Below are 18,658 nucleotides of genomic sequence, written 5' to 3' on the forward strand. Positions count from 1 at the left end.
AGAGTTTTGCATTTGTCATTTACGTGCTGAACTGTACAATTAATGCAATCAATGACTACCATCTCCTTATGTCCCATGCACCCACCTAACTTACCAGCCACCTAAGCAACCCTAAACCAAAAAACCCGATAGAATTAGTTAAACTGAACCACTAAACTACCATCTAAAAAACAAACCAACCAAAAAAACCCTCTTCTCACATCAGTGCCAGTCAGCATGAAGTTTCTTACTCACTGCTTTTGTATCATTCTTGTAAAGAAACCCCCCAGAACATCATCATTTTACCCACTCCAATAATATACTTGTTCTTGTCAACTACTCTCTCTCTTCTGGTGCCTGTGAGATTCTAATTTACGTACTGTACTTACAGAACTGCTAATTTCCTACCTCTGTGGATGTCAAATGGGAGCACACAGAAGGCAGCTGCCTGACTTACAAAGCTGGTTGTGCAAGTGCCATGTGGCCTTTTTCAAGACTTAGGTTCTTGTCCTCTCGCTGGACCAACTGTTAAAGAACAGCGCATTGCGATTCCTTTTCCCAAGGAGCTCTTGGGTACACTGACCTACCTCTGGCCTCCTGACCGAAAACACACATAACTTTTTGGCTGACCTTTGACAAAGGGTACGCCGCACCCCAGGCAGTAACCCCTCAGTTTGGGCCTCTCTCCAGCCAGCCAGCAATGCACAAGCAGCAAAGGGGAGAGCACAAAGTTACAGCATTGATATCACCACAGCTCTCAAGCACAGCAAAACTATCATATGTATTACTCCAACAGGCAATTCCAGCTGTCCCCAGCTTTTCTGCCTATTTTGTAGACTGATATAAAAGAAGAGCGTATTTAAACACTGAAAAAGAAGTCACAAAACCATGTCAGAAACTCCCCGTACACCAAGCCTTCTATGCCCCAAGGAAGGCAAGCGCCGCTTAAAACCACAGAAAATCCCAGAGAAAGAACATTAGAAGAGAGGGTTGAAACAGAAGATGATAATCAAAGACAAAGGAAGAAAAACTAAGATACCAAAGGAAAGGGCAGGGAAGGACAGAAGCAAGATTAACTGTGGAAAGTTTGTTTTTAATCAAATATGTATATACTAAAAGATTAATGAGCGAATGTGAGGGAATTAAGCAACCTCCTGGCAATATAAATTATAAATCATTGATGGCATGCAATACTGTCAGTTTATACAGCGCTGTACAAACAAGCAGCAAAATCTCCTGCTTAAGGTTTAACCTGCTTGAAGTTTGACATACAAGGTCCTAGATATTGCACTCGGGTAAGCAAGTAGATTTTTTGGTCCACGAAGGTAAACGAGGCTCTCCATAGATACAATTATGGGGTCAAGGGGAGCTCAGAAGAGACAAGATTAAAGATCAGTCAAAGGAGAACGCTGGTAGAAGCAAATAGACACAACTCCACTTGCAGTGATTGCCTCTCTAGTGACCCAGTATAAAAGGATCAGAAGTCATTTCCATTTGATTCTGCTCCTTACTCAAGACAAGACAACAAAGTGAAACAGGAGGAAGACCAAAGCCTAACAGCAACAGTTCAAATTGATTGTTTTATCCCTCTCCATTCGCTGAATCACAAAAATACAGGCAGAGAGAGCACCACAACACCTACTGCAGATAACACACACAATTTTAACCTAGTTCTCATCCCCAGAAGCAGCCCATATGAAATGATTCAAAGCAAGACTCTCTAAACAAAAAAAGAGTCTTCTGCGCCGTAGCTGGTAACTGCATTCATGCCCTGCAGTGACAGCTCTTCATACTTTCATATACAGAATCTAAGCTGGCTATCAGGATGTGGATTACTGATACTACACCTACCATCCCCACTCTCCTTCCCTCCAGCACTTCTTAGTAAGCACTACCCTGTAACCACCTGCTCTTCCCCTACCTTATCTTAAACATCAGCTCTACCCCTGCTGCAGATGCTCTTGTTCACACAAATCTGATCCACAGCCGCAGGGCACTTTTATATACACCTGGGGATGAACTACTCCTTTCTTTGAAATCCAACAGCAGTTGCCTCCAGCACTCTGATGGACACACACACACCCCCCTTTCCTGAACCTGCATGGTAGTTTCCCACTGGAAGTATGGTTTCCTCTGTGTGATCCATCAGTTCTGATCAGCTTGTGTCAGTGCCCTCTTCAATACAAAAAAACCCACCCTTGCTATCTGCACTGATAAGGTATTTTCCCTAAAAATCTTTTCAACCCCCCAGCACCCAATTCTGGTGGAGTTTAAAACTATGCATTAAAAAAAAAAAAAGAAGAAAGCTTCTTCACACATTTCAAAAGACAAACCCCATGGGTGCTAGGCAATAGGGAACCTCTAATAATGGGCCTGATTCAAACCCAGCTGCCAAAGGGCATGGTGCAGTGAAGAGCTTCTCTGAACACCCTGATTTTTGCCCTGCAGAACACATTTTTTCTGTTCTGACTCCTCTCTGTAGGACTAACCAGTCTTTCCCGCTGCCCCCCCCACCCCATACACCCCTCCTTCTCTTTCTTTGTTACCTACAGATTTTGGGCACTATTTAATCAAAAGAGCTTGTTACTTTGAACTTTGCTTGAACAGCAACTCAAAGCTTTCGGTACTGCCTCTAATTAGTTCTAGCCAGCAGGGCATGTTAACTCTCATCAGAGCCTTTTTCTGCATAACAGGGTAATTGCAGTCAGAAAATGCGACATGCTACTGTGTGAAGCGTGTCCAGTCCACATGGGAGACACTCTTTACAGTGGGTGTACACTCCAATACCCCTCCCTCAAATCACACAAATTCATCCACCTTTTTTCTGCCAGCAAAGCATCCAAGAACCCATCACAGCATTTCCTTTGTCTCCCTCCTTTAAGAGGCCAGATTCCTCTTGCTTTTAATGGGAAACTCTCCCCCTCCTATCCTTTTGTAGCCTTCAAACCAAAGATTTCAGTCCCAAGCAACCTATGGTCTTCACAACTAATGCAATTTAGAAGCAGTTGCAGGAGGTAACTGACCTACCATGCATGCATAGGTCAGAAGATCCTGTACCTGTTGAGGCTCGTGGGATGCTCAAATAAGGGGCCTGCTGCTGCTCTTGGTATTATAAACAAGACATATGAGCAGATGACAAGCACATGTCAAAACGTTTTGAAATCTTTCCGTTGGTTTCACTAGAGGGAGCTCTAAGACTAGAAACCAGTAAGCAAACAAAATGGTAACATGCAAAAGGCAACTTTCAGGTTTAGTAGGAAAATCTGTTGCTGGTAAAAAACTGCACTGAAGATGCAATGTATTTCCTAGTGGGACTGTATGAAAAAGCTGGAAAAAGCAGCTCAGATTTGCATCTGCTGAGAGCAGGAGGAACAAACACAGCACAAGACAACATTCCAAGCACAAAGGAAGCAATATGTTCACTCTTTATGTGCTGCTGCTTCATGCCTGCAGCCTTCTTACTCCACATGCAAGCAGCACTAATAAAAGTCCCTGTTTAAATTCTCATCTTCCAGAAGTTCTTCCAGCTCAGACCTAATTTCTCACAAGAGGTATTGAGTCAAGGAAGGCCTCCACTTAGAAGCAGGGCCTGTCTAATCAGAGTTCAAAAATCCCAGGTACCATTACTACAAACATATCAGCTCGGTGACCCACCTCTCAATCCACTGAGCAGCCAGGGCTAAAAGAGCCTGGGGATAAGTCTGTATGATAAGTCTGTGTAGCTGTCTGTGTGACTCAGTTATCACAGTATCATCCGAGCAGCACCGATCAACAGCAATGGGGAAAAAGATGAAAGGTATAGCAAACTCAGAAGCTAAAATAACTCCAGGCAGGCTGCTCTGCCTTCTTTCCAGAAAGAGAAAATTAGTAAGAATTTTAAAGAACAAAATCAGAAACCCTCATGAAGCATTACTGACTGGTGCCCTTTGCAGTCCTCTGCTTCTGAATTTTGCAGCACGAGATCAGAGGAAAACCAGCAGACTTCTCAGAATTAGTGTTCTGGCTCACAGATTCTGTCATCTTTTTGCAACCTTCCCATACTCACCCTCTGTTTACAAACTCTCCTTTGCTGACAGTGTCTGCTTCAACGCAAATATCCATGAAGTCTTCAGTGCGCTACGCAAAGAGATTCAGAAATGAAGCAGTTAACACTTCAAAATGCCACACCCGTGATACTGCAATATGTTCACAAAATGCCCAATCCTTTGTCCCACAAAAAGGAGGCAGAAGAGGCATTTCATGCTTTTTTCCACTCTCAGTTTGAGATTTGGATTATAAATTATAGGTAGCTATTTCTCATTGATTATTATTCAACAGTAGCATTCACCAACAAATACTGCAAGAAGTGAAATAACGATTCACACGTTTGGCTGTTTCTTACATTTCACACACTTAAAGGCATTAATAGCAGATCACTTGAGTTTACTTCCGTTCACATAGATTTCTAATCAATAGGTCTTTTGTGACTTTAAGCAACAGTACAATGATGCAACATCGGGCCACCAAACATTACATTAAGGAAATTCAAAACAATACAAATTGGAAGTCAAAGTGTTCTTGGTATCACTCCTTTAAACTCCTTACTTAGCTGCTTTTCTATTTACAGCCTGCCCTTAAACCAAGTATACAGGAAGGCTTTTGCCAGGAAAGCAACTTTAACATGCAATTCATTCTTTATTTATATATTTCATTTATTTATTTTAACATTTCAGTCCTGGCATAAGTCCTAGTGCAGATGCAATCAAAATGACAAACGGAAAAAAATAAATGCATATAAATGCAATAAAAAACTCATATAACTTGTTTTATTTCTTTACTGTATCTGCAGAGGCAAGGCTTGGCACTGTCTGAGCTGCACCTGTACAGCTTTATCAGCTTCTCTTCAACAGGGCAGCCTGGGCATGAATGTGAGGTGAGGCAGAAAGACAGGAGTGGCTGACAATACCCTGCAGATATGCCCTGCTATCGATTTGAGGGAACTGCTGTTCAGCTTTGATGGCTACATGGACAACAGCTTCAAGAGCAGAAGTTAAAAGCAGCCAAAAGGAGTAGAAAAAAATATCTGTAGAACAAAAGATGCAGTATCAAGATACTTCCACTTCTTGAAACAGAAAAGTACAACTGCCCTAACATAAACTTGTCCATTTCTCCAGGCTATGTCAGAGACCCAAGAACCTGACATCATTTCTTTGTTCAACACTGATATTAAAGTGCATCTTGAAGGAATAACGGATGGGGGCAAGGGGGAAAGAAAAAGGACAAAGGAGCTAGTCTGTGGCAATGAGATACTTTTTTAGTTCTTCGTAGGTCTGTTTTTACTTTACATCACTGACTCCAATCCAGTTCACCAACCAAAACTGTTCTATTCTCGTGCCATCTAGAAACCACTAAAAAACAACTACTAGTCTCTGTCTAGCCTCTCCCATTACTAGGACGCTGGTCGTCCAAATCATAAGCCACTGACAAAGAAGAAACTAAAATTCACGTGTTTCATTCTAAGGAGAAAAGAGGAGGAAATTTTAAGTTTAGATTTGCCTGTTTTGTTTTTTTTGACTGATCCTCCAAGGATAACATATGAATATAACACAAATTGTCAGGTTCCTTAAGATGTCGAATTCTGAACCAGATCCACCCTGCAGTAAGTCCAATGCCTCTGGCTGATCTGGGTGTACTGGCAGTGCTTTCCTGCAGCCGTAAGGCAGGCATGGAAGGCAGCTCACCAGGACAGGATCACTGTGTTAGCATTTCCCAGTAAAATTAAAAGACTGACACCTACCCAAATAGCTTTCACAGTAATAAAGCTGCAGAGGAACGCAGACCTAAGCCAAAGATGGGTTTTAAAACAGTGAATGAACAACAAGAGCATGTTGAGAAGGTTGTGACAGGAACAGTTCCCTTGGTTCTACTCTTCCACAAACACCTGCATTTCCTGTCCTCATTGTAGCCCATCTTTCCTCTTAGGCCAGTTCTTTTTAACCCTTTGCTCTGCCAGCCAAGAGACAGAGAAAAAGCCACAATTCCAGGCTCAGAGCTTCCTTCCAAGCACCAGCTGATAAAACAGGATCACTCTCCCATGGGTCACAAAGGAAAGGAGTGCCTGTGTTGATGCCTTGTTTTTCTCCTGGGCAATCTTAAACCTTCTGTTTGGCTAGTGAAACCTTCTGATTAGCAAATTCTTCCCAATCCTACTGCATCCCAGTTTTACATGGGCCTCCAGTGCTTTTACAATGGCCTGAAACTTGCCCATTCCTGGATTCAGTCCATGTGCCCCTCCTTGTATGGGGTAGTACGTTTTAACTATACAGACACAAAAATAGGGTTTTAGCAAGAAATTAAAACTGTGTGGGTGGGCAGCATTTGGAATCCAGTTATACTATAGTCTCACCATCAGATCAAGCTGCCTGTTCCGCGTTGCAATGGAAAGTTCAATGGTGGATAGCTTCAGTTCCTCCCAGTCCTCCGGGGCCACCTCCTGGGGGATTTCTGTGAATCCAGAAGAGAAGACATCATTAAGTGCAATTTAATTACACAAATCATCATTTCACTGCCATGAAGCATGAAATATCAGACTGCAAAAACCACTCTGACCCATTGTGACCACTAGCTTTGTTTCCTTCAAACGTCAAAATCTTAAAAAAGGAAAAGGGAGTTTCAGAGTACTGAAGGAAAGAAAAAAAAATACCACTAATGTTTCCACAGTAGCAGGAAAGACTATCAAACACGTTACATGGCAGCCCTGTGAGTCCCTATGCCCAGGGACTACCAGATCTCTGGGGTTAGTATTACAGGAACATTTAGAAAACAGGAAGCACTGCTACCAAAAAAACCCAGTAATCCGGTGTTCAGGGTGCAGTGCTAACATGTATTTTCTATAGCAGGAAACCCCGGGGTTCAGTTCTCATATACAGGTCACTTACTCCACGCCTCTAAGTCTAAAGCCCCTCTACAAGCCCAGAAGGAATGAGAAGGACTTTGCATCACTCCAGATTGTGCAAAAATACATGTTCCTTCTGCAGTCTGCCACGTGCAGTGCCTAGCTAACAACCCAACCCAAGAGAGGCTCGCCGAGCACACAGAATAAAATTTATGGTACAGAAAGAAATTTAATGTACTAGGAGAAACTTAAAGCTTCTGCATGGCCCAAGTTTTATTGTTCTATTTTAAGTAACATTTGTCACTCTGCATCAGCAGCTGCCCCCGCATATAAAAACCAAGGGCTGCTCCTCTCTCGCCAGCCCACTAAGAAGCCGTTCTACAGAAGAAAGATTTCAAGAAGCTCCCCCATAAGAGCCAAGTGTCACCTATGGAGGCTTCCATAGAAATGGCAAGCAACTGTGAGCCCAAGGAACACCCTGACAAATACATTTTCGTTTATGAGACCACAAGCACCGAGAGGAGCACTCTGTCCTATTTTTGGCAGGTATCGCCGTAACTATCTTGACCAAGTCACAGTTTCAATAAATCATAATATAAAAATGAGCAAGCAGAAAGGTAAAGAAAAACCCCACCCACCTCCTCTGATGTATTAGAGGAGCAAAGCCTGCCTGTGAGCTTATGCCAAAATACACACGCCTCACCTTTTGGACGAGACGCCCAGTACAACCGAAGCCGTCTGTAAAGCCTCACATACAAAGGAGGTCTGGAAGGTTTCTCCTCTGGCTCTTCTGGAGGCCGCTCGGTTGGACCCAGATACATGAGAGCACCTTGACGTTTCTGAGGCCATTCCTTGGATTTACATGGAAAGGAAACACACAAAAAAAAGGGCTTTTTGTTGAGCACCTTCACGTTTATTCTGCTTACTTCTTCAAACTATTTATTTTGTGCTCCCAAGTACTCCTTCAGAGCTACCCAGACCCCACCACTGCCTCAGCCTACCTTACTGCTCTCCAGCCTTCAGATACATACGTGAGATGACGTTTTTACAGCTTGGAAAAGATTACCCACAGTTCCCAAGCCTACTAATTTACTCCTTCCCCACACAGGAGTGAGGAATTTTCATCTCTATAAGTGGAGGGTGAAGGGATGTTTTCCATGCCGCTGATGCGTGGTAGGTGGCTGGAGGGAACAACCCAAACCAGCAATGTCAACACTAACGTTTGAAAGCACAATTGGTTCCTGGACAGCACAAAGGCAACCTCAAAGAGCAACTGCACAGCGGGGTCTAGCGCAAACAGGCAAAGACGACAGGGCTGTGTGCAGCCAAGGGGCACTAAAACCTGGCAGGCCTTTGATCTCCAACAACTCAAACAATCTGAGATCTGACCTGATAGTCAGGTGCTTCTAGACAGCAATACAACAGGTCTTAAGGCAAGTCAGGTGAGCTTTACAAAGCATCTGAGGGGATAAAAAAAAAATAAAAAAAATAATAAGAGTAATACATTACTCTCGGTGATATTTCAAATTCCAGTGCCAGAAACTGATGGGCTACAGAAGAACCTTAGTTCTTGAAATACTTCCAGATGCTGACAAAGTTGATTCCCTCTCATTTTAAAAAATAATTTCTGAAAAGCTCAAAACATAGGACTTATGGAGGGAATAATATGATTATTTTTTAAATGTATATACTAGAACACTCCAGCCAAGATCCCACATGTACTCAATGTGATTATTTTTCTATGCACAAGACTTCAGAAGTAGTTTTGGATCATACAGCACAGGTTGTTAAGCTAATTCACCTCGCAGCTCTGAGAGCAAGGAAAGACTTCACTATCACACTTACATCATAGACAGGACAAACGGCTGTTGTATGAGTAGGTCAATACACAAACAGCCAGTATTAATGATTAAAGGAAAAAGCAGCAATGCTGTGATAATGCCTGTATATTTTAGAAGAGATGACAACACTCATAACAATATCCCTACCACTATCAGAGGTGAGCTCATTCCCTGTACGCTTGTTTTCAGCAACAGGTCACCCTGTTTCAAGGGACAACTACGGCAAAACCAGAAAACATGAAGTGCACATCAGCAAAGACAAGCCAGGCAGGTCTTAAGCTCAACAGGCTGGAGCCATAATTTCTTATGAAAATTAACAAAATGATAACATAAGAAGCACATAAAGCAATGAATACCACAATTAGGGGAGATCAGGTAGAAACCTTTCTGTCTTAATAGCAGAAAAAGTGGGCACTTGTCTGTAACATTCAGCAGGTTAAACAGATCTTTTTGATGTGTAATGAATAGCCCACGAGTGGAATCCACCATCACTGCCACTACGTGAGGCAAAGGACGCAGCAAGAATGAGAAAGGGGGTAGAATAGGTTTCTAACTACAATTCCAGCACACAGAATCATCAGCTCAAATTTCCTGGGGATGGGGGGAAAAAAAAAAAATATAAAAAAATCTTTCATGGCCACATTACAATTTAACTTTTAACTCCCCTTGACAGGAGCTTCCTATAAAGGAAGCACTGGCACTGTCACAGACAGCATGGACTGTACAATCCGATCTACCATACCAGCTCCTGGGTATTTCCACAGACTTCCAGGAGGCTCCTTATACGTTCAGAGGACAGGAAAACCATGTGAATAAAAACGCCTCACCTTTCACGCAGGTCAAATTTTAATCTTTCCAAGATCAATTTTAATCAACACAGAAGTTTAAGGTGAGATAAGCTATTAATCTTCATGTTCATTTTACTACACATGGAAGCCTGATTATCACCGTGCATGAGCAGTCTAATTACAGACACTCCTGCCAGATGAATAAATCAGAATGAAATGTTATCATTAGGAAGACTGTTGAAAAAAGGTGACAGAGCACTTCAACGGTTATCTTCAGCACTGCTGCTGCTCTCCAGTTTCAAAGGTGGTTACTGGCTCCCCCTGGTGATCTTGCAGCAACAGATCCTCAGTAAAGAATTTTTTTTAAGTATTCTTCCTCCCCTTCACGTTTTCAGATGTTAAGTCTATCAGTTGGTAGGTTTTTTTATAACAAGTCGAGATTCACTCTCATTTTATATTGTTACCAGAAACCTTCACAAAAACTTGCAGACAAATAATACAAAGCATTGTCAGCCTTTTCATTTCCCAGCTACAAAACCACTTCCCCTGAAATTACTCTTTACCTTAAACGTACTGAAAAAGTGAGCTGCTTTGGTTTTCAGAGGCCCGAGGTACCAGTACCTGAAAAAAGATCACAGATAGAACTTCTAAGATATCCAGGGGTCAATACTGGAAAAGAGAGGAATCTTGCATGGAGTCAGAGCACACAGACTTGTTTGCCACTGAAGTTAGTGCTCCCCTACACCATTTAGCTTTGTGATACTGTGAGATAGTTTCTACACATCACCAGCAGCTTAGCAGTGACATCCCTTTCCTGAGTTGCAGATCACAAAAATCCAGTATACAATCTTCGCTACAGGCAGCATGACATCTCAGTAGTGGAATTTTACCTAGTTATGTGACACAACTGGGAATGATTTAAAGGTCTGTGGTCTAACAGCTGGTGGGATACAACTTCACAATATGCAATAAAGAATGAGGTTGGAGGAAACAAACAAACAAGCCAAAATCTACAGCTTCAGTGACAAAAGAACAGAGCCAGCAAACATCGATTTGCCCCAGAGGATTCTCAGATCAAAATAAATGTTTTACAAAATAAAAATCCTGCCAACCATAAAGCCTTGTATAGAATTTAAAGATGTGACTATATTTAGGCAGGCTTGGCACACATTTTGATCACTATCTTCCACCAAAGAAGGTCAACAAAGCACATTAAACACCATCAGCTCAAGAGTACTGCAGATTTAAGTGTATCATTAACCACTAAGGCGTGCAACTGCCACACCACTCCCATCAAGTCGTGAAATTGTCTGTAAAATAATAAAACTTCAAAAACACAAAACAGCACCATGTCTCCACCAGGACAGTGCTCAGCAGAGGGATAGCCAGACAGATTTCCCGAACCCAAGCTTATGGCTTGATTCCCTTCATAGTAGGTGCCTTCTTTTAAATCTAAGATCAGTTGTATGGGAATACACCAAATGTTCATTTAGTCCAAAAACCCATCTCTGATAGGAACCAAAGTGGATGCTTAGGGAGAAGGGTAAAAACAGGACAAGCACACATGGTCCTTTGCCCCAAGCACATTCTGAGCACCCATTTGTTGTGGCTGAAGTGTTTTCCAAGCTGTACAGCTTTCCAAGCTGTACATTTTCTGTGCATTCAAAAACATTCATGGAAGAGAATGAGGTTTGAAAATGTTCACGCTGCCCCAAATACAAAGGATGCTATCAACCCTCCAGCACTGAGTCCAAACGACTCTGGGGAAAGGGAACTGCTGCAGGAAAAGATGTGAAGGCTGACACCAGGCAAAAAACAGGGCACATGCTGGAAGCCCAGTGAGAGTGCGGAGGGGAGAGAAGTGCACTTCCTTCATCTTGGGGCTGCAATTAGCAGGAGAGCCTGCAGCACAACCAAGTCAGCGCCTACAGAAACTACCAAGCATGTCCCTTGCTTCCCAGGGACAAACACCCAGCCCATTTACTGCTTCTCCTCCATTCTGTATCACAGAATCACGGAATTGTCGGGGTTGGAAGGACCTCTAGAGATCATCTAGTCCAACTCCCCTGCTAAAGCAGGATTCACCTCTCAATCCTACTCAAATATCTGACAGTCAGACTCCAGAGGTCTGCTACCTCTTGCTTCCTGACAAAGACATCTCATTCCCAAAACACACGCTATTTCTTTATAGCTGTGCAGCAGAGGGATGTGCTGCAGTTCCTCCATAACGGTCTGAGGAGTGAACTGCTTTGGCCCCGCTGCTCCTTCACCAGATAATGCTAGTCATTTGATACACAGAGAGTGGCATATTAAATGTCCATTTGGAGAAAGCCCAACAATTATTAGTTTAGCATTCAGAGAACAGTCATCAGATGGCACGGTCCATGCCATTTCTGGCAGGAATTGAAGGGCATTTCTACTGCATCTGATGTCCCTTGTTGGAATCGAGTTACAGAGTCTGCGTACGTCTTTTCATTGGCAACTGATGAAAAACAATGGCCAATTACTTTACTTAGACTTTACTCAAGGGAGATATTTTCCCACCGATACAATCCGAATAAAGTTCCAGAAGTGGGCACCACAAGGGAAGCTGGAAGTAAATACTTCAAAGAAGAGGTCAGCACCAAGTAAGTGTTCATTTCAAATGACAAAAATGCTGATATGTCTTACACTCCCATGTGTGTAACTGAAAACCTAACAAGTGTGGGTGCCTCTGCCTGTCAAATGCCTACACTCAAAAAAGACTTATTTACAGGAAGGAAGTAAGTCTTTTTAGGCAACAGATGCTAAAAAAAGGTAGTGTTTCAAAAACCAGTATTTTCTTACTTGCTAGCTTTAACTCCTGCGTCTCTGTAAGATCCCCATCTTAAACCAGTCACTGCAAACACAGGCTGTTCCTTTTCTCCCTATAAAGAAAAATAAACATTGCAAAATTGCTTTCTCTTATCTTGTGTCAACTGTGGGGTTTTTTGCAGCTAGAAAAATACCGTTTCTATATAAAAACTGACTTCTGATTAATTCCAAAAGTGAAATTTCACAGAAGAGGTATGATAAATAGCTAACTGCAATAAAGCTAAGCAGAGTTCCTTAGACATTTCATCTGCTTCCAGACAGAAAGAGAAGAGGTTAATTGAGTTTGACTGTACACCCAGCAGTAGCCATTTCATTTTGTAGGTACTGTCAGCCAAAAGCAAGGAGCTCTCCACAGTGACACTGAGTTCTTGCTGCAGAAATACCCATTCTACAACATTTGAACATTTGAAAAATTATATTCAAAAACTATAGGGGGCGTAGTCAAAGGTTTTTCCCAGTTCACATTTTTCAGTTTGTAAAAGACAGCTATTAACTCCACAATACATATGAATGCATTAAATCAGCTCAGACAGCTATTCTTATCTCTCACCATTTCTACAGAAATATCGGTGTTTGTAAGTTTTGTATTCATCAAAACTCTATGAGCCTCAAAAAAAAGATGTTCAGGCATTCTAGTGTTTTCTCCAGTTTAGGCTATCTGATGTCACAGCATACGGTGGAGAAATGACTGCCACCAGAACTGCTGACATCATAAACCAAAATTAATTACAGCGTTACACAGAGGAAAAGCAGCCCACCCATGTAAACAGAACGAGGTGAGAAAAGGAAAGTTTTAGGAACGTTGGGTGCCAAATAAACAGATGCTTTTACCTTGATCTGCAAGACATCAAGCGGAACTGTCTCTCCCTTCAAAATGGCCAATGTAGCATTGGTGATATGTCTGCAAAACAAACAGGAAAGAAGGAAAGGAAAAGAAACAGGAAGGAAGTAAAAGGTTTAAAATTACACTTTTTTTTTTTCAGCAGACCCCACTCCAGGTGGGGCATTTTTTTTCCAGCAAATAGAACAATCCCAGGGAAAGAACTGTGACAAAGTGCTGCAGTTCCTTGAAATCAGAAAGCAAAGTGGGTGGCTGCAACACATGACAAAGCCTGTGTTCTAACAAACAGCAAAAGACCTGAAAAGCAAAAGGAAGTTCTTAGCCTACGATTTTCAGAGATTCCTCCTCCTTCAGCTAGTCTGGCAGATTACCCAGCAACTCTGTCACTTGCTGTTTCGGGTACTTCACACACTAAGGACCCAAATCATGGTTGTATTTTATTGGTGGCAAGTGTAACAACCTGGGAGAGAAGGGGATGGTCACGAGACTAGTCTCAATTCATGTGTCTGGAACTGAATTGCCTTAGTATGTTAATTTGTTTTGAAGTTTCTAATCACCATAAATCTACCTATCAGCAGTGCTCACGTGATTTTAGTCTCCATTAAGTTATGGACAGTAGCTAAGGCACTTTCTCATTTCAAGTCATAAAGCATGGCATTAAAGATTTTGTAACCAAAGCGTTCTATAAAGAATTCTCTATGTTCAGACCTTGAAGCATATATTTCATTAAAACTCCTTCCTTGTTTTCAAAGTTGGGTAAAATTTAAATTCACATTGCACACATTTCCAGCATCTCAGCTGGACAGGAAAAAAAACCCAAACCTAAAAGCAAATGCAGTTTTCAGATCCAGCCCAATATTCAGGTGAATCAGCAGGAAAAATTGCCTTTGGCTTCATCAGGCTTAGAATACTGAGTCAGAGAAGGAAGCTGTTCTTCCCTCAGCCCTTCTTTCTCCTACTCTTATCTTTCTATAAGACCTCTACAGTTCCTACACTCCAAAGGCAAGATCTGATAGTGCCAAAGGAACTAAAGCCCAAATATTTCTTTTTAAAATATCACTTCTGTACTTCTTAAGTCAGGTTCTGTTACTGGTGTGGGTTGTTAAGCAGCCTATTGACCAAATTCCTTTCAACTTCACCAATATGCTGCAGTCTCACCTGCACAGTTCATTACCTTGGGACAAGATGATCATTCATTTCAAACAGCCTTTCTAGAACCCAAACATAAATTATTATTTTAATCTTAGCTGCTGATTACAGCCTTGTCCATCTTGCTGAGCTTCAAAGCACTCTGGTAGTTTTAATGAAGGATGTTATGCCAGTTGGCTCGTGGGTTTCATGTATGATGGATACCAGTAAGGGTTCCGCAAAGAAGAATGTTAATGAGTTACTGGGAGAACCAAAGTGAACAGATTCCAGGAGCAAGGAGAAATATATTCATTAGGATGGCAGGAGAGGAAGGAAAAAAAATTAATAGAAATGAAGTGTGGGGAAAAGAAAGCATAGTTGACTTGCCTTTTTACTTCAGAAGGGGACAAAACAAACTTACAACAAATAGAAATGCAGGCAACAGATACTGCCAGACTGGATTATATCCAGGATGCTGACAGATAAGACTCAGGTTGTTGGAGAGTTGCCAGCATCAATCCCATCACGGGGACTGGCGAGAAACCCTGCAGAAGTCAGTAACGGGACCCAACCTTTCCCATAAAAAAATATTCTTGTATGCCTTACTTTGCAGGTCCTAACCAAATTATACATGGACTGGTTTCTACAATTCTTAAACTGAATAGGGGACAGAAAGAGGACTTTTTTTTTTTCTGTTTTATTTTGTCATATCCTTGCTATATCCTTGTCATATTCTGACTATTCCTAATAGGTTTGATCCTTTTAAGCCTTTTTTTTTTTAAAATAAAAAACAAAACAAAACTCTGAGCATCACAATATCACAGAGAAATTACCCACAGCAAATTATTTCATGTTCTAATACTACATATATTTCATTCTTTTAATTTTAGTCAGGTTTTGGAAGATACTAGCTCAGGCAAGTCCAGAGAATCATCAGGGTCTGCCCAGAGACTGCCAACTTCAATGTAACACAGAAGAAAAAGAGAAGTATCAAGCTCCTGAGAAGCACTGCTCCTTGAAAACCAACCAAAAAAGCCCCCTTTCAGAAACACGTAATACTTACTGCACTTGGTTTGTGCTCTCAGGGTAGAGCGTGTTGCTCAGAGTGCAGGTCTTCCCAAGAGGTATGAATCCTATAGGAATCTTACTGAAGACAGCCTGGACACATGAGGAGAGTAAATTAACATTTGCATCAGCTGAACGGAGCTTCCTGCGTGGAGATCACAGCTGTGTCTGATATCACCCCTTTGGCACCAAGCAGCCAGGCACTTCCTTAAATGAGGCAGTAATACATAATGACTCAGAACATGGCATCCAAATCTGTGAAGCCTCCACTGCCAACTGGGTACAAAGGAGCTCTCTGTAATCATTAAGAGCATTGTTACATGCAGGTTGGCAGCCACGTCCTAACTAATGCATGGATTCTGTCAGCAATCTGCCATCTTTCTTAATACTGACGGTGGCATCACAAGCTCTGAATCTCATTTACCACTGCAGAAATCCCCCTCTGATAGAGTAACCTTGCATGGCAAAGAGATTTTCTCAGTTAAGGAAAAGAAATTAATTGATTCCTCTGGCATCCAAATCACGAAGCAGCAGAAGGTCTAATTTTTGGAAGTCATTTGACCGTGCTATTTTTCTGTACCACAGTTGAGCAAAAGGGCTTGTTGAAGGAGCAAGTTATTACACTCTACCTCATAATAAACTGTGCTTCTTGAAGCGCGTCAGCAAATCAATGTAAACCACCCTATATCACAATGTACCATCTCCCTCCTGGGCGCTGCAGCTACCGGCACCGTGATGCTGCAAAACCACGCCGCCGAAACGATAACCCCTCTCACTTCATGCCCACCCGCTCTCCCTCGCTGTCTCTGTGTCACCTGCAAGCCTGAACACGTCTCAAACAACCCCCTTCTCTCGTTTTCTTCAGGATTGTTGCACAGGCTGCAGACACCAGGCTGTTTGCAGCTCACGCAGTCACGCTCTGCTCCCCTGGCTGCTGGGAACAGCATTTCTGGAGTACCTCGCACAGGCTCTTCCCATCCAGGCAAGAGCAGTACGACGTACCCAAGAGAAAAGAGTGAGGGGGCTGAACTGCAGATCTCTACTCTTGGGACAAAACAGTATGAAGGACAAAAAGAATTCCCTGGCTAAAGACATAAAGTGTCACAGTGGTGATGCTACAATGCAGTATTCCACCCAAAATAGCCCTGGATGCAGAATTTTCTGCGCTGCTGCAAGGCAACCCGAGCTACATCAAGACAGTAAGTCAAAAAACAGAGGAAAAAAAAAACCAGCCAGTAAAGCCTCTAAAACTTTTCTTCCAGTATCTTTAGATTATAGAGGTCTCAGGGGCCAACTATAATAATATTAATAAATTTTAAAAAATTGATGTCTCAGAACTGATACAGCCAGCATCCCTATAAAAATACTGGCTTGGTTGCAGAGTTTCTCTTGTCACATTCAGACAAAGCAACTGCCTAAACAGATACAATTCCAGCTGCCAAGGATATCATCATAATCTCGTCTGGATCATTTAATTGAGTTTTTGCCAGCTCCTGCCAGAAGGTTTTGGAAACAATGATTCCCTCCTTTCTTCAATAACACTGTCCTCCCTCTTTAAAAAGAAAAATCTCTCTCATTTCCATTCAGAGCGATCCACCTTGAGAGGTTAAAATCTGCTTTCTGCAGCCATCTGCATAGGTAGGCATTCACCGCTTGAAAAAATGGCAAAGCAACCAGACAGCAGTAGGAGCACGGCCATGGCTGGATTCGGTTTCAAGCTTGTACAAATACAAGAAAAACATGTATTTTCGCCTGATGCTTCTGCCAAACAAAGCAGCGTACACAGCTGGTCCCCGGGCCTTTGAAAGTTGTGCATTTGGCTTCTCCACAATCCCTGCTCCGAGGCTGGAAACTTCCCAAAGCCGTGCCTTGGGAGCCACTGCACTCCCTGAGAAAGGGAGGGAAGACCCAGGGGCGGAATTGCGGGACACCAGCACGGCTGACTTATTATGCAGGAAGCTGGCTCCAGATTGGTAAGTAACGTATCTGTAGAAGACAACTGAGGCCAAGAGATCACAGTGGATGCACAAGACACTTCTTCTACAAAATAAACAATTTTTTTTTAAGAAGTAAAAAGAAATAAAATAATCACAATTCCTCACCTCATCTGCTCTGCGGAGGAGCCCGGTTATGACCTGAAAAACATGGAAAACACTCAGCTCTGAGAATTTTGTTTTTCAGTTACAGTAGAAAGCTATGAAATTCAAACCCACATTTGCTGCTTGGAAAAGATTTAAGGAGCAGCTACTCTTTCGTGGAAGGTGCTGCAGTTGCTTACAGGGGAAAGGAGGCACGTTCAGTGAGTAGACATGGTGGGAATAGCAGGGTTATGATTGCCCATGCGCATACGCTGGCACCACAGCCAACGCCAGTGTAAATGTTTTAACACTGAATAATGCTCTGCATAATGCAAAAATAGCACAGGTCAGCATGCAATTAACAATAATCACCTCTAAGGCCAGGAGAAACTTGCAAACGTATTCTGACCAGTTTCTATAAAGGTCATTGCATTTCATTTAGCCATTGCCTTATGAAGCCAGTAGTTAGCATTCCAGGAAATGCTTTAATAAAATACAACCTTCCTTGGAAAATAGAGTATCCCCCAGTTCTGCTGGCAGTTTGCTCCCGTCGTTAATCATCTTGACAATAGCCATTTATTAAATACATACAATGCTTTGTTATCACTCCCATGTAATTTTTAAATTATTTGATTCCCACTCAGCAAACCATGCATTCCCCTTGGGGAGTACAGATAGGAAAGAACTTTGAAAATTAAACTATTACAGCAGTATTACACAGAAAGAAAAAATTAGAATCACGTGTCCCCAAATAAATTTCTCATTCTAAAATAAAATTCTGGAACACAATTATGTCACACACTCATTTTGCCCCCACTCCCATCTCCCATCATCACTTTTAGACTAATAACAACTAGCAGAGTTTTCTTATCCCCAGAAGATTATAACGTTGACTGAAAATACAGGTGCTAAAATGGACAAATCTCCAGTAATAGCTGTTATGATGTTGCTACATTACACAGACTCAATCCTCTCACCCTCAGCCTAACTATGATTCTCAGCAAAGCAGGACACATCTCCTGCAGTACCTCTTGTACTGTGCCATCTCCTCCTGCAATAATGATCAGATCTGTGTTTTCCATCAGTTCCAGCAGCTTTTTTGCTTGTCCCTCATAATCAGTCTGAAGAAACAGAAATCCAAACATGAGAACTCATGTGACTATTTCTGGGATTTCTCTTCTAAAGAAAAAAAAAAAAAAAAAAAAAATTTA

The 18,658-nt window shown here is 42.0% G+C and overlaps 1 protein-coding gene across 1 annotated transcript in view; it reads right to left on the bottom strand.

Annotated features, from left to right (window-relative positions):
* Positions 1 to 18,658, bottom strand: part of AGK (acylglycerol kinase) — a 38,004-nt gene that overhangs the window by 2,545 nt on the left and 16,801 nt on the right. Inside the window, exons 5-13 of the mRNA XM_014937317.1 lie at positions 18,476 to 18,568; positions 17,472 to 17,504; positions 15,368 to 15,462; positions 13,167 to 13,236; positions 12,309 to 12,388; positions 10,046 to 10,103; positions 7,557 to 7,704; positions 6,365 to 6,462; positions 4,025 to 4,095 (exon numbers count right to left, since the gene is read on the bottom strand). Coding sequence (XP_014792803.1) covers positions 4,025 to 4,095; positions 6,365 to 6,462; positions 7,557 to 7,704; positions 10,046 to 10,103; positions 12,309 to 12,388; positions 13,167 to 13,236; positions 15,368 to 15,462; positions 17,472 to 17,504; positions 18,476 to 18,568 — 746 coding nt within the window. The remainder of the gene's footprint in view (positions 1 to 4,024; positions 4,096 to 6,364; positions 6,463 to 7,556; positions 7,705 to 10,045; positions 10,104 to 12,308; positions 12,389 to 13,166; positions 13,237 to 15,367; positions 15,463 to 17,471; positions 17,505 to 18,475; positions 18,569 to 18,658) is intronic.

The sequence above is a fragment of the Calidris pugnax genome, unplaced genomic scaffold (genome assembly GCF_001431845.1).
Source record: "Calidris pugnax isolate Ruff unplaced genomic scaffold, ASM143184v1 scaffold1, whole genome shotgun sequence".
Lineage (NCBI taxonomy): Eukaryota > Metazoa > Chordata > Aves > Charadriiformes > Scolopacidae > Calidris > Calidris pugnax.